General features: G+C 39.6%; 3 protein-coding genes across 3 annotated transcripts; 2 read left to right on the top strand and 1 right to left on the bottom strand.

The window, feature by feature from the left end:
* Positions 1-1075: 1075 nt before the first annotated feature.
* On the top strand, positions 1076-5215 carry LOC111273841 (uncharacterized). Its single transcript, XM_086973649.1, has 2 exons — positions 1076-2933; positions 3050-5215. Exon 2 carries the CDS (start codon positions 3108-3110, stop codon positions 4002-4004), a length of 897 nt encoding a protein of 298 aa, XP_086829775.1. The 5' UTR covers positions 1076-2933; positions 3050-3107; the 3' UTR covers positions 4005-5215.
* Positions 4781-16396, bottom strand: LOC111273846 (voltage-gated hydrogen channel 1). Its single transcript, XM_086973650.1, has 5 exons — positions 15243-16396; positions 13215-13340; positions 12452-12556; positions 11754-11886; positions 4781-7585 (listed from the first exon to the last, which is right to left on the bottom strand). The coding sequence occupies exons 1-5, from the start codon at positions 15444-15446 to the stop codon at positions 7383-7385; spliced, it is 771 nt and encodes a 256-aa protein (XP_086829776.1). The 5' UTR covers positions 15447-16396; the 3' UTR covers positions 4781-7382.
* On the top strand, positions 8850-10614 carry Gmer (GDP-L-fucose synthase-like protein). The gene is made up of 2 exons (XM_022855822.2): positions 8850-9010; positions 9516-10614. The coding sequence occupies exon 2, from the start codon at positions 9581-9583 to the stop codon at positions 10529-10531; it is 951 nt and encodes a 316-aa protein (XP_022711557.1). The 5' UTR covers positions 8850-9010; positions 9516-9580; the 3' UTR covers positions 10532-10614.
* Positions 16397-16438: the final 42 nt, after the last annotated feature.

Raw genomic sequence — 16438 nt, 5'->3', positions numbered from 1 at the left:
AGCAGACGTTCGCACCCTGTACGTATAATTAGCATGACTAAATAGCTTTATACAGCGCTAATCATTATCTTCGAGCATAAGAACAAACCCTATTAATATGTTGAAGCCGCTTTTTCACACAGTCTGCAAGGTTTGCCTATGCAGAATAGATCTAAGCATGATCTAGGGATCTCATACGTTGTGTCATGTTTCTTGAGAGACTCAAACGGAAAGAGCAGATCCGCTACAGATCCTTGGGGTGCATTTATGACATCGGCAATGATAGAAATAGTGCGTAGATGGTATTCGATACACCCGCAATAGACGGTCGTCTAATTGGCCAAAGTTAGCTGTCGGTACGTGCCGTAAGAGAAATACTGTGTCAGTTACAGATGTATGTAATTAGCATGTATGTGGTTCAAATGAGCTTTTGTTCAACAATTTAATATTACGAAGCAAAAACAAATCTCAAATAGAATAACGTGTACAATCTACTATCCGCAATATATTTCCATGACTGTCCTATATATTAAGATATATAGGAGAGCTTAGATCTGTTGAACCATCCTAAACAGGTCCTTTTTACAATAGCAATTTTAATTTTTTCTAGCTAATGCTAGTTCCTACATTATCGCTTATTCTTGCGAAGATGTAACGTTGACACGGTCGGCGCCTCTTATATTGTTCGTATCGCTCTCTTCTCGTAGGGCTGCGTTCACAGTCGTACGGCTCGCCAGCATCGGCGAGCTGTTTCCGAACCGCGACGTCGTCAGCTCTTCCACAACTCACACATGCAAACATTTCTATACACACAGGTTTCCATGATGCCCCATCGCTACTCACCGGGCTGATTGTTCACTTGGCCGTGGCTGACTGCCAATTGGTATGTATGCGTTTTTTACATTGCTAGGTAGTGTTTCGCTGTACATGCCTCTTTTAACTATTTAGCTGGTTGGTTCGTTAATTCGTTTGTCAGCGTGTAGATCTGTGTGTTTGATGTGTGCGTTTGTGTGTGTGTGTGCAAGCCTTGTTTTCGAGTCGGTTGAAGCACCCATTTATTGCCTTTCCTGCGCCGCCGTCGCCGCCGCTACAGCTGATGTTTGCAGCATTATGGGCGCCAGCAGCAGGAGCACGAACAGGAGCAGCATCGTTGGCTCCTGCTGCTGCCAGTCGCAGTAGCAGTCGCAACAGCAATGCCGGCAGGCCTGACTAACCTTAAGCGGCTAAGAGACTAACCGGCCCATCACCAATTGTGCCAGTAACAATACTATTGTTGGCGTGGTAACACCGTACGTTGGCGCTCTTAGTTACGGCGTGCATCTGATTCTTAACGCAGCAGATAAATCCGTATCATGGTGTGACGCCACCGGTGGGACCGGCCACTGCGTGTTGTCGTCTGCAGATGGTGTCGTGTGTTCGGCAACGGCGGAGTCGAGGCGCCGTTGTCGTTGGCTTGTCGTGCTGTCGTGACCACCGCTGCCAGTGGAGCACTTACGAATGTTTTTACGTTGTTGTTCCTACGTTTTGTTTCTAATAACTAGCAGCAGCAGCAGCAGCAGCGGCTCCCTCTATTGGCGCTGACCGTGTGCCGGGTACCTTTAACGCTGCTGGTGGCCTGCTGCTGTTGTTGTTAGCTTATGGTTAGCCCACTAAAACCTATTAACAGGCCGTAGCTGCAGGCTCTTCTTCCTCTCAGGCAACAGTCGATGCTAGTTGTGGTGCTACGGTGACGTGCAATGACCGCTTACGGGTGGGTGGTACACTGCCTGACAAATTTGTTCGCATCTAGCAACAACAACAACAACAACAGCAAAAATAACAACGATTGCTACTTGTAATCGGAAAGCAATAAACAACAACGTACGGAGAGATAATTCGTGCTCACCTGGTAACGAAACTGTACTTGCAGCTGTTACTACTGGTGTTGCTGCCAGTGGTGTGTTGTTTTATGTCGTGTGGTGCTACACTGCGTGCGCGCGTGTGGAGGTTAGTAAGCGAGAGTTATCTGAGAGCGGAATAGAGTGAATTGCTCAGTCGAAAAGAGGTCGAATCGAATCGATGATGCAAAGACATTCAATCGAATGTTTAGTATAGTAAGAATAGCAAATGTGATGGGAGCAACAACAGTTTGTGACAACATAACAAATACGGAAATAAACAGAAAACATATTTAAGAAATCAGCAAGCAGGCATAATGGTAGCCTGGGCGGACGTACCACTAATGTGCGGTATTCGGGACATTAAAAACGTCATGACAGTACGCCATTTCGGCATATGTAGACCTGGTTTCGTGCAGTTCGACGCGCGACGACCAGTACGAGCATGCGGGCTTTACCGAGCCAAAAAAAGGGGTCATGATTCATTAAGGGGTGATCATTACGGTCGAATCAGTCGAAGAACAGTTGCACCTAGTCTAGTAGCGGTTCTAGACCTAACTTGAGATAAGTGTGAGGGTAAAAGACGGGATTCTTGAAAATTCAGTACGATGAAGTATGATTATCGATGATTAGCAAGATGGTTAATGCTGAAAAAGCTCGGATTATCAATTGCTGCTGGGGCGGCCATGCGGAATCGTATTTGATTCGCCTCCGTAATCTTACTAAAATATCAGCAAAAATCAAACGGCTAGAAAATAACGGTAAAGGTATCTTGAGTACAAAGAAATAACCGGTGAAATCGTTGATGGCAATGATGATGACGATGATGAATCGCAATCTTCTTCACTGAATCAAACAAATCTGTATCGTTTTAGCATCCTCGAAAGATTCTGCCAGGTCGAAAAATTGATTCGCGCGTGTTACAGGAGGGGTACGTAATTACGTCAACGTGTTCGGTGCGGTTTTGTTCGGTTCGATGCGTGACTTCGGCTGGATCGTTACGAAGCTTTCGGCGAAATCGACTGAGGCTCGAAGTTCTACGGCTGTTTAACTTCAATCAAGCTAATATCACGCACCGTACGTGTTCTTCTGGACTTTGCACATGAACTTCCTGAGTTCGGCATTAAACAATTTAACTTTTTAAAGCTAAATAGGCAGAGCCGAATTAAGTATTATTAACGTTTTTATTTTAGAAAGAACAACCTACAGGCGAAACAATAGTCTATATCGTCACCGATTCTCGAGGCAGTAATGGGTACAACGAAGATCTTTGTTGGCTCACTCCCTGAGGGCACTAGCAGCAATGATATCCGGGCGCTATTTGAGGCGTACGGCGCGGTCGCCGAATGTGACGTCATCAAAGACTACGGCTTTGTGCATATGATGAACGATGCTGATGCTCAAGCCGCTATCGAAGCACTGAACGGCCACGAATTCAGGGGAGTGGCCATCCTCGTCGAGGAATCGCGATCACGTGTCCGACATCAGCCAGGCATGGGCGGTCGGATGACGTGCTTCCGTTGCGGTCGTCAGGGACACTGGAGTAAGGAGTGCCGAGCAGGTGGGGTAGGCTCAGATGGGAGCACTGCGTATCGTGAGTATCGGCCAGGCCCGTACAGCCGCCCACCAGGGTACGACCGCCGTGGGCCACCGCTTAGAGGAGGTCCGGCCTCATCGTCCTACGCAGGATCACCCTACGAACGCTATGAGCGCCACGAACGTGCAGGGAGCGGTACAAGTGGATACGATCGTGATCGCTACGAGCGGTTGTCAAGCAGCGCGTATGATAGTCGTGGCGGTGGCTACTCCGAATCGCGGTATGAAAGAGCGTCACCTTACGAGGATACATCCGAGTACAGACGCGCGCTACGCTCGATATATGAGCGAAGATCTGATGACTACGGCTATGAACCACGAGGAAGCAAAGAATATGGCTCATCGCGTCGGGCGGAGTATTTTGACAGACGCAGCCCCTCAAAAATTAAGTACTCCAGACGCGACTCGTGGACGAACGGGGGCGGCAATCGTGGCGGTAGCGGCAGCGACCGCGAAATTCGACGAGGCTATGAGAGCAGTCGGAAGTCTTCTTCTGCATACGAGAGTAGTCAATCGGTGCGGCAGTACACTCCCCGAGATAGGTATTACTAGATCAAAAGTGGCGGGAAACGCGGGCGGCGACGAGAAGACTGGATAAACTGAAATCTCATTCGCCGTCGATTAAAAAAATAAGGCAAGCTTGCCTGAGCTTCAAAAACGTGTGAGTCGTCATTATTTTAGTCCCGCCATGTGTCATGGGGAAGCATAAGCGAATATAAAGGAAGCATACGGAAGTGCTGGGTGTAACGAGCGAGATTACAACTAGTTATTGATCCTCTTTGCGAATAATGAGAGCTATATTATGCACACGTGAACGGCACTTTGCGAGCCTTTGTGACGAGACATGTAGAAAATAAAAGAAATCAATTAATTATCGTTGAGTATCAGAAGGAATTAATGTTAATGTTGCTCCGTTAGTCTGCGAAAAAAAAAGAGTTGTATGAGAGATATTTATCTCTAGCTTGACTTATCGCAACGTATCATATCGTTATAATAGTTATTATAATGACGATACTAGTAAATATTATCTGTTTTTACCCGATATCACAAGTGAAATTATGGCATGCAAAAACGTTGAAAAATAATAACATATACTTTGTTCATTACATAAACACAATCGCATCTAAATGTATATGACAATACCATGCGTGTGAACCATGTGACCCTGAAAGCTACTTAATAACGACATGTTTATTCAGTTAGTGATAGCGGTCGTTATATATATATATATAAATCCCGGTGACCGGTCTTCAACGACTTCAACTTCTACTACAAAGCAATTATCAATGAGCAGCTGAAGCGGACGACAAATTAGAAAAACCAGTGAATGACAATTCATATTTGACAAGTGTTTATTATTCCTTAATTTCTCATAAATTGTGTAACATATATGTATGTCGTGTGCCGGAGCTCAAAGCAGCAGGTAGTAAATGATATAAATATATGGCCGGGATTTTTGAGAGTGCATCATTCATAAGCAAATCCTGAATGGATCGGGGATAAATAAGTCGAGAAATGACCAAATTGTGAAGCCAGGGAAAAGTATGATTGGTGAAGACGGAAAAGCTGACTTATGAAGATTAAAAAAAATCTCCGCGAATTCTATGGAAATAATGTGTAAATTGTATATTGGCCGGGTTTTGCCCTACAACAAACATTAGAAAATGAACCTGCTCGCCTCAGCAATACTGATGTACATTTCGGAGAGGACATATACACAACCAAGGTCCATTCAACATAAATAAAATTATCCTAAAATCGTATACTTTTGTGCTCTCTGTTCTTTTGGCTCTTAGAAAAAAAGGAACACTATTTAATATTTCTGTATTTATTATCCCTTGTCACATCTGGAATAATCTTCTTAGTGTCATATATACGACAATAATTGCGAAAGAAATATGTTTATTTAAACGCGTGTCGATGTATTTGTGCGAGCGGTAACCTCAGATTCTGTAACTTGTTCCGTGCATTAGGTATTTTACTTAGGCGCAATACATACCAGCTAGATGTAACAACAATCACCAACAGATGAAAACACACAAAACTTACTTAAGATCAATTTTATAATACATTTGTTCACTTGATAAAAACCACTAACGTTTGGAATAGACTTAAACAGGATTACAACGCATGAAAGATGTACGTTGGGTTAGAAAAATAATGATATCAATTTCTGAATTACAATATCACATCATTTACTGAATTACATCATTGCAAATATTGAGTCAGGTTTAATGTATCTCTTTATAGTACATATCCGTAAAATGTATTAACTTTTTTTCGACGAGTCATTCACTGGTTAGCGGGATGTCATTTTCTTCGATATTTTTGCTGCTCAACATTAATTTAAGTCATATGGCTAAATAACTGAAGATCTTTGTGATTATTATTATAAAACTAAACGGTTTGTAGGATAGTATGAGAAGGCGATATTCTAGGTTGGAAGCTACTCCAAATCAGTACTTCATTTTATAGAGTCTCAGACACCGACATAACTTAGTGGTAATATAGTGTACTTAGAAACCCTAAAAGATGCTCTGTATGTTCTTATTACTCCACACATGTTCTGTAGCAGGACCTGACTCGAAGTTACGATCATCTTTAGACAAACTCATCCGTTGTAGTAACGGTTCGATTATTCCATGCAGAAGACTCTTTAGTTGTAAGTAACGGAATAATTAGTGCCTCGTAATTTGGTTCGTACTACTACTTTAACTATGAATCAGTGTACAGATTCGAATTTATCACATAGTAAAAAATAGCAAATATTGGAGTACCCAGATTCGGTACTGAAAGAACTATATAACATATTTGGCCAGTACGTACTTATTACAGAAGATTAAAAATCTGAATTGTTTATAGAGCTATGCTCGTTATTTGCTGATCATTGTGACGTCGCTCAACATCGTTAAAATATCAATTAGACGCATAGTATATACCCAGTTATGGACAAATTATATCCACTGTAATAAGGTAAACTCAGGTAATAGGGTAGGTAAGGAACCTTAGTACCTCCAACGCGTTCTCTGTTTTTACGTACATATTTCCATTTACACAACTGAATGGATGGTGATTATCATATTAGAGATCGCTTACCTACTGCGCGAAAGTAAATATATTCTTTTATTTCAAAATTATCTCGCTTACTGTATGTGTGAGGGACGAATATTACTGTCATGTGCATGATACGATGCGGTCACGCTACTATAGGTGATAGAACAGACCTGTCTGAACTTGAAGGCATGTGTAAAGATTCAGTCAGCGAGCTGACCTTGTTCATATGTCATGATATTTTATTTAACGAAGTTAGATAATGTAACTCAAAAATACGATGTTATTTTATTACGACTGGGGATTTAACGTGGTTAAGTATAGCTATTGGCACTCGTTCAATGAAAACGTTAAGGATTGCACAAATATCAATCAAATACATAAGGCGCAATGAACTAATTGCTCAGAAATGTTTCACGTAAGGCTGACGAGTAATTATTTATATAATATACACACTCGAAGATAAATATATTTGAATTGCCGAAGTTCCAATGGTGAATTCTCCCGTTAGAAATATATGGTGACTAAGTGTATAGTGTATGTTGTTTACATGGTATGAACACACCAATTAATTATGTGATGAGTTACAGGACGTCTAATATTATTGATCAAAAAACCGCTTATCAAAAAAAAAAAACGCTTTGTTTACAGACAGAAAATTAAGAACAGACAGAACTTAGGTAGTGGTATTGTTGTCGTGCATAACCTGTCGTCAGTGGGTCAGACGTCAGCTAGAGACCCATTTCCAATGAAAGACTGGCTTCAATAACTCGTTTGGCCATTCAAGCTTCTTCCTGATTTATATCTTTACATTATCTTAAAATATGATTACACTGTTGCTAACGTCTAAAAAATCACGTGCTATACTGATAATCTTATCTATTTCTTCCTGGTGATCGATTCAACGGGCGGTGACACTTCAACACCATTTTCTTGCAGCAGTTTTCGTAGATAGCGATTATTTTCTTCGAGCACGTGGCGGTAGTCACGTTGGGTCAACAGTTCTTGAAGTATACTTTTTCTTCGGCGAATCTCTGTTTCAAGTTTATCTTCAGTTTGCACCTTTACCGTGAGTACAATGCCTAGTAAACGGAAGCAGACGAAGATTTATGAAACGTTTTATTGATTTTCGGTAAACCACTTGATTGAGACTATTCGTGGCTACTTAATTTCGAAGAAACACGCTTAAGAAATACACTAGAAACTTGACCATCAAGTTCATCAAATCAAGTTAGACTAAAGACTTCCTATAACAAATTCACTTAACTGTCTAGTGCTGTTATAAAGTTATTTATGCAAATATAATTTATTTAAGGCATTATTATTTAAGGTAATTATTATTATTATTTAAGGTAAATCGTACACTTGCAACTCATAACAACAACTTGCATTTCACTCAGGTTTCAGTTAAAAATAAGATCAGCCCTACCCTTTGTTAATTATATATGGGACTGCGGAAAGCTTTGCACATACCTTAGATATATAAAAGACTGAGTCAATCATGATCACTTTTTTGATCTCATTACATCTAGAAAGATTCAAAGTAAGCTTTTAAAATAAAAATATTTTTCTTTATAAAAATGTGTATCGCTTAGGTTTCCCCGTCTAATTTCCATACATCTAGCTCGACAACTGCGTCCATAATCCTACGTTCCAACTATTTCACTTTTATGCAAACGACAGAACTCCACCCATCATTTCGGCTGCTATGTTTATATCTGCTCACAAAAATAAGGGCACTATAATTCACATAGAAACTGAATGCCGACCTATATGAACGAATTTGAACAAAATATTATTTACTTTTGTCATGCTAATTGCAGCTTTAGTGTCACAAGGTTATTAATCCATTTATACTTATATCTAATACCAGTCACGTACAGTCAACGTCGTTATTATCGGATATCATTCGCATATTTATAGCGCAAATGAAAAAATCAATTCTATACAATGTTTGTCTACATCTAACACATACTGAAAGTATCGAATCGCTAGCTACCTGTCAACGGAAATGACTGTTGCATCTGCTGCTAAACAGGTCTATTCGTGCACTTAGATACATTGCTTGTATGCACGATTGTTCCATTGACTTTAATTACAAATTGTATTTAACTTATGCCATACTTGAAAAGTTGATCCTTTACCCACTAAAGAATCCACTGAAAATTTTGCTTGCCTATAAAGTTTCCTGCCAGCCGTCCGCGTGATGACTAAATGCCCTAACCCGAATATTGTGCTAGTTCTGGTGTACGTGTACATATAGCCCTTTGCTCCTTTCACTTCCCTTTCACTCATTGCTTCGCTTGTTCCGCCAATAGGCCGCTGATTTATTGGTCAGGTGGTGCATTTAGCCCGTGGCGCCGATGCATGATTACATTAAGTTTATTTACACACAACTGTCAGCTGTGTGCCTCATAGTGTTTCACGCAGCAGGTGATAAGCAAGCGCTTTTCTGGTAATTGCGATCAAAATTTCTTACGACTGCACGTCCAATGCTGTGTTAACAGGTAAGTTGTGACAGATGTTATAATACTAATCGTAAATGTTAATCTCGTCACTGCAGTTGTTGATAATACCGACGTATAAGACTGCTGCCCCTTAGAACTCGGAAAATCTATTCGATTCATACAGACGGAGTTATTCCGTGAAACTTAGTGTCTAAGGTGACGATAATAGTTGCTACTATTAATGTCATCCCAAAAAGAGATATAATATGTGACCCTTTATACGTGATTCTGGGCAGGAAAATCATGCGCAGTTCGAATAGTTCTACGCATGATGCATGCATCAGTCATCATCATAATCACTTCTTAGCGAAATAACTCGACTATTAGGGCGAGTATGAATGATTAATAAAATTATTAGTTTTTTCAAAAAGCTAGCATATATTACTAGCAGGGTATAGAATAAAAAGCTATAGATGTGCTCGCATTTGTAAATGCAAATTCCAATATATTATAAGTTGCGCAATTTTTGCTAAGTCTGAGGAACGACTGCAACGAATGTTTGCAGGCAAACGAGTTACTGTTACCGTTCTGTGACAGCTTGCATTGTGTACCGCTTTCGGGGGCAAAACAATGAAAGTTCTCGTTACAGGCGGATCCGGTTTAGTCGGCCAAGGACTACAGAAGGCATTGCAAGATCCATCGCAGGTGCGGCCTGACGAGGAATGGGTGTTCTTATCATCAAAAGACGGCGATCTCCGTAATCCAGCTGCGGTTGAAGCAGTCTTCACCAAGCATAAGCCAACACATGTTGTTCACCTTGCTGCATTTGTGGGCGGGTTGTTTCGCAACATGCGGCTTAATTTAGATTTTCTGCGCTTCAATCTCGCTATTAACGATAATGTGTTACACGCCAGTCATATGCAAGATGTATCAAAGGTGGTGTCGTGTTTGTCAACCTGTATATTTCCAGACTGTACAACATACCCTATTGATGAGACCATGATTCACAATGGTCCTCCACATCCCAGCAACTTTGGGTACTCGCATGCCAAGCGACTGATTGATGTACAAAATCGAGCGTATTTTGCCCAACATGGTTGTCGGTTCACATCTGTGATTCCGACGAACGTCTTCGGACCACATGATAATTTCAACATTGAGGATGGACACGTCCTTCCTGGCCTCATTCATAAAGCTTACATGGCAAAACGAGAGGGGAAGCCGTTTACTGTTTGGGGTTCGGGTAAACCTCTCCGTCAGTTCGTGTATAACTTAGATCTGGCACGCCTGATCATCTGGGTGCTCCGCGATTACCCGGAGGTTGATCCGATCATTTTGTCCGTTGACGAATCTCAAGAGGTGAGCATCGCAGAGGCGGCTATGATGATAGCTAAAGCTATGGACATTTCACAGGACAAAATTGTTTTCGACACATCAAAATCTGACGGACAGTTCAAAAAAACCGTTAGCAACGCCAAATTGAGGCGTTATTTGCCTGAGTTCGAATTCACACCGATGGACGTAGCCATCAAAGAAACAGTAGACTGGTTTCAAACACACTACGAAACCGCAAGAAAGTAAATACCAAAGTGTGTAATACTTTAAATAAAATACTAGATATTTTTCTATTATTGTATAATAAAGTTATCCGTTTCATATACTCATTTCATTCGGCTTTTATATTACATCTAACTCAGCGATACTACGACGTTCATTCAATGAACGGCTGAACTTTGTTTCATCGTCATCATACGATTCGAGTTGATAATCACCAGAACGCATAGATTCCGTAAACTAGATACCGTTGAAGAGAGAAGCTGAATTTCTAATGTTGCAGTCAGTTAATACCCTAAGTTAGCTCCTGATGGCACTGATAACGTTGAGGAAGCGCTGTGGAATTGTTTTACGTGAGACGTGTCATATATGCAAGTAATACTTACGTCTCCTATTTGTTCATAGAATAGTGAAAAAATTACATGAATATATAGAAAATAAATGCTGTTTGCAGGAATTTTTAAACCTTATTATTTGAAAAAAAAGGGCTGTTTTTATCGTTAGCTCTAAGAAAACTGTTTCTATCATGCTATGGTGATGCATTATTTCGGTAAGCATAGCTACTTCCAAATTAGTAAGATAATTTTTAAGACACATTGCACCAGTTTTTGGAAAAAGCTATTTTGTATTTATTTTTAAATGCTAATAGTTGTCGAGACAATCATCGGCTGCCAAAGGGGTTGATATACACATATAACTGTGACGATGCAGAGTTGAAAAAAATCTAGGATATAAAATCACAGCAAAGCCTTGTGTGACATAGAAAAAGCGTAATTTATCCGCCGCTTCATGTTTAGTCAAAATCATACGCAATTTAAAAATAGAAGTGATTAAGGGCTTTTGTAGTTGGACTTTCTAAGAAAAGTGATAATAAAATTACTATAAAATAAAGTAATAAAAGGGCTCTATTTTTGGCTAGTAGGCTGATTTAAGTTACTGCAGAACTCACTTGAATGCGCTACATATAAATTGAATAATAAAGAATTGGGGGTAAATATTGAGAACGGATTAATAATAGCGTTAATCCATTTTCTATGATGAAAAATTGTTTCTGCTTTGGTCAGCGGGTTGAACCTTTATGTGGATGCGCGATAGTAAGCGGGGTATATTTGCGCACGAAATAGATCTAAGAATATTGCTCGGCTCTTTTATTTGTGGTTACAGATAGTTAGCTTGACATCTGTAAACCAAAAAAATATATATCTCCGAAGCGTAGAGATTGTAATAGAAATAACAACTGGCCTCATACCATTGAGGATTCGGACGACTCGCCAAAGACGCACCACAATTACCAGGCTAGATCCGACAGAAACCACTGAATCAGGATTGTAGAAACCGATATCCAGAATCAATGATATGATAACTATAAAAGCATCAAAAACCTGCGAAACATGCAATTAAATTACCAATAGATACTCCTATTACGTAACTTCCACTACTCATCATATTATATAAATACTTACTTAATATTCATATCGTATTTTTATCAAATATTGCATTGATAACGAATGCAATCCTGCACAAGAAAGTTCGGTTTATAAACCTTAATATATATATATGTGCAGTGCCTTATAACCATTAACTGTTTTTGTACCTACTGTTTTAATTCTCTGTCATTACTGATAATTTATTTATTACTATTTCCTATAGCACACGTACGTATATATATATATATATATATATATATATATAAAATGAATAACCCTATCTATTATTATTTTTTTAAACATTTATTTTATGTAAAACCTTTAATAAAATCTGCGAAAGCCACGCTTCAGGAAAAAACGTCGGACTACAGTTATCCAAGTACATTGTTTAGTTAATAAATACTCCCCTAACGCGGTTTTTGCCGCTCTTGGGTCGTTTTCTAAAAAACACAATATATATATACAGTTTCAAATGTACATTTTATTTATTTTGTTTCGAATAGAAAGCAAATAATACTACCTCAAGTTTGTGGTTTAGGAACCCAATAACGCTAAACGCGTACACTTTAGCTATAATTTCGACGACGAAGATCGAAAGAATCGCTATCGAAAGATGGTGTAATACCTGCAATATTCAATCACAATCATTATTCTGCACCTTCTATAAGATAATCCTAACAGCTGATGGTCGTGGTTATAATGACGATAAGGAGATAGTAAAAGCGATGACTACGCTTTCAACTTCAACACCATATATTTAGTAGACCAATATAATATGATATATTAGCTTTCATTGAGACGCAAACAAGGACTCATGACATAGGCAAATACTATGCTATTATTTGTATCTAATGATGGAACTGGTTAAAAATTTATCATCTAATAGTACTGTGGGAAAATGAGATGTACGGACTAAGTGCTGATTAATTTCAATAAGGAATATTTTTAAATCCGTGAAGCGGTCGATTTTATAATAGAACTCATAATGGTTTCTACTTTTATATTTAACGACTAAACTTGAATACGCTAAACAAAAGGACAATGGAAGCACTCAGCGCTGGGATTTTCGTTCTTTCAACGGGACTGTTTATTTGCAAACAGCATACGTGCTCCTGGGTGGGTATAACTTCTATGAATTTCTGTAAAAAGAAAACTATAAAAAGTTGTAAACTTTTTTTAATTTCCTTGAGAACTTATAATTAACCCTGTATGCTGCAATGACGCCTGTGAATACCTTTTAGCTTGCTATTTATATTCTAATTATTTTAATGGGTTATACGTACATGAACGTAGTGGTTGTAGTACCGTTCCTGTGGATGTCCTCCGACAACTTCAAGGACCCGCCTCTCTGCCAGCAGTTCCACGACGATCAGAAGACAGTCAATGGTGACTAGCATTACAATAATGACCTAGTTATTAATTAGTACAGGACAGTTTGAGGTGAAATATTAGTAAATTATCTCTATTAAACAAAAAAGAACATACGTTCTTTTTGCAAATCGTTCACAGGATAACTAAGTACGTACTCAAAGATAAATACTAAGCAAACAAACCAATAAAAATTTAGTTATGAATTAAAAATACAAAGATGAGTACACAGGCACACTTGCAGGAAAATATAGCAGAGCAGAGGCCAAAAAAGATGGAATAGGATATTTCATTGGATGAAACTGTGCAATGTCTTTTGTCTGGCATTTTTACAAAGCATCACATTTATTTTTAGTAATATGTGAAGACTACCAAATTCGAGAAAACTCAGTTGATTGCTTTCTTGCTTTTAGATAGCTCATTATGTCAGGCTATCAGCTTCTACATGAAGTGTGTGTAAAGATCATGACATCGTAGATAGTAGATGCAATTTTCCATCTTTGTACAGGGTAAATGCAACTTCCTTAAGTTAAGGTTATCATCTTAAGGAATTAAGTCAGTTTATGGAGCTTTTACTCATTGTTATAACTATTATTATACTAAAATTTAACAGAGCAAATCTTTAAATATTATTAAGATTATTTGTTCAAAATAATCTTGTACTGTTAGAATTAAATTAGCTGTAATATACTCTCTTATTGAAAAGAATTTATAACGTATAGATGCTGTGAAACTGTATGACAGTACATGACATATTTTCAAGAATAGATCAATGGTGACCTTTTCATTAAATTGATGTGAAGGTGAGCGTATCAATATGGTTCCTTTACGTTCAAATACTGCTGGTATTATATACTAATTATAATAGAATGGTATAAACCTGCGCATTGCCCGTTTGTCTCGGATGACAATATTACGAAATGGCGCATTCTTTGACGGTGTTACATTTCCTAAGCTAACTAACTACCTAAGCTGAAACATCTGCTGCTCGTTCTCGATCCTGAGGTGCCCCGGAATTCCGAAAACTTACTCATATGCTCTCTGTTTTAAAATGACAATTTTTAAATATTTATTTGCTTTACATGTCTGACCAGTACTGCTTAGGGATCTTTTATACAAACAAAAACAGACCGATATAAAACGATTGCAAGTATGAACGCCCCTTGGGTGTTTCCAGAACGTCGAACACGTCGCAGTTAATAAATGATTCAATATGGTCTGTCATTTTACTAAGTCAAAATCGGACGCATGGTTGTAATGAAATTAATTAAGTCTATTGTCAGTCACCGTCCACGTTTGATCTCTCAGCTAACTTTGACCACAATAATGTCCTTATATGACTTTCTTACAACCTCGGCCTTTACTCCACTTAGCAGGGCTTATTATAACTAGATGCATACATAACGAACAAATCGGCATGACATTAATTCTACAAAAGCTCTACGTTGAAATCTAAAACGTTACTAGACTTCGGTTATAATTAAAGTGCGACCTGGTAAACGCCCGGTCGGAATGGAGACTTACGCTGTTGCAAGTCTGATAGTAAACCATTATGGTTTTGGCTTTTCTTCATTGGATTAACCTGGGTTAGAGTTGATGGATCAACACGTAATTGAGCTAAGAGCTCTCAAAGCTTATACCCTCGCAGCGGAGAAAATGCCTATAACGTTGAAAATGAATTTCGAATATATTGCGAGAGTAGAAAGTGTTTTGGTATACACGCTGACAGGACGTAATTATAAGGTAAGGGCTGAAATTAAGAACTCGAATAATTTGAAAAAAATCAGCTAACAATTGAACTCAAAGTCTTATGTTTATGAATTTTGCGATCTCTAAGGCAGGCAGCCGATGAGACAGTTCCCTCCGTAGGGAGTGCTATAAAGGGAAAAGGATGGTTAAGCGATGTACAACGTTGTTTGCCTATTGTCATTAATGATACTTACGTAGAACCTGTGCGAATGTAGGAAATGACTGAGTCTATGCCACAACGTTTTATGGGCGTGCAAATCGTGTTCGGCGTTTACCTGTGATGATGCCGTTTCACCGATGTCCGAGTTGTTAGAGGCGCTCCCACCACTTATCGTGTCGCACCCGCCACTCTCCTTAATGCTCCCGTAAGCTGAAGCACTCATCTGTACAGCATTCATTTCACTGGTTTCCGAGCTGGTCTCCCCTTCTTTATTACTCACTAACAAAATCGCTGATGCGCTAACGCTAACCGAAGCGTCAGTTGACGCGCACTGCGTTGGCCGCTACAATGGTATAGGGCTTCCTATTCTGACCCCATTGTCTACTCTTGCTGCTACAGTTGTTGTCAGAGTGACGAAGATTAGCTTCGGTCGTTTAAGGGGAAGGAGTTTAACGGGTATAGCTGTCCTATTCAGTCAGTATGTGCGTACACGACGCTTCTAGGAGATTAAATATGCATTAGAGACAAATGAGGCTCAGCGCGCTATCTACTGCATGACAATGCTCTAGAACCTGAGTGCAAGACTGGAATGTATACGCGCATTAGTCGACTAACTGCCCGTTCTGTCATTCTGCTAGTCTTTATGGCAACAAGATGATACAGGTGATAACGGGAACAACAGCATCAGTTATGACGTTCGTTGACGGTATACGAACATGTAGAACTCGTAAAAGCCAAAACAACCGCCTTCTTTGCGGTAGCAAAAGTTTAGACATAACTCTGTATCTGTCTTTTAGAGATTCCCCACCGTTTTCTTATTCAGCGAGATTCGTCGAATGGGGGCGAGGGCTTAAGAGAAGCTATTTGGGTTCATCTCAAGCAGCGGGAGAAAGGAGGCCACAACAATAACAACATCAGCAACGTTTACAACAGCAACATCAGCAACAACTTTCTCTTCACAACAACAACGGCACTTTCGGTTGGTCGACGACGCTCCATCACCCATAAATAGCAGCAGCAGCAACCGCGGTTACCAATCATCATCAGGACGAAAAGAAACGACGAGATGAGCTAAAGCGAGTTTACCTTAATCAGCAGTAGTGCCTGTGAGCACCAGCGGCAGCGGCCGCACCAGTAGGGGCGTCAGCAGCTATGAGCAGACTATCTTCTATATGAGGCACTTTCTTTAGTAAAAGTCGCAGGCTGGCAGCAAACGGCGCTAAATACGGA

Source organism: Varroa jacobsoni, unplaced genomic scaffold (genome assembly GCF_002532875.2).
Source record: "Varroa jacobsoni isolate VJ856 unplaced genomic scaffold, vjacob_1.0 scaffold_231, whole genome shotgun sequence".
Classification (NCBI taxonomy): Eukaryota; Metazoa; Arthropoda; class Arachnida; order Mesostigmata; family Varroidae; genus Varroa; species Varroa jacobsoni.
This window is presented reverse-complemented; position numbering and strand designations above follow the sequence as displayed.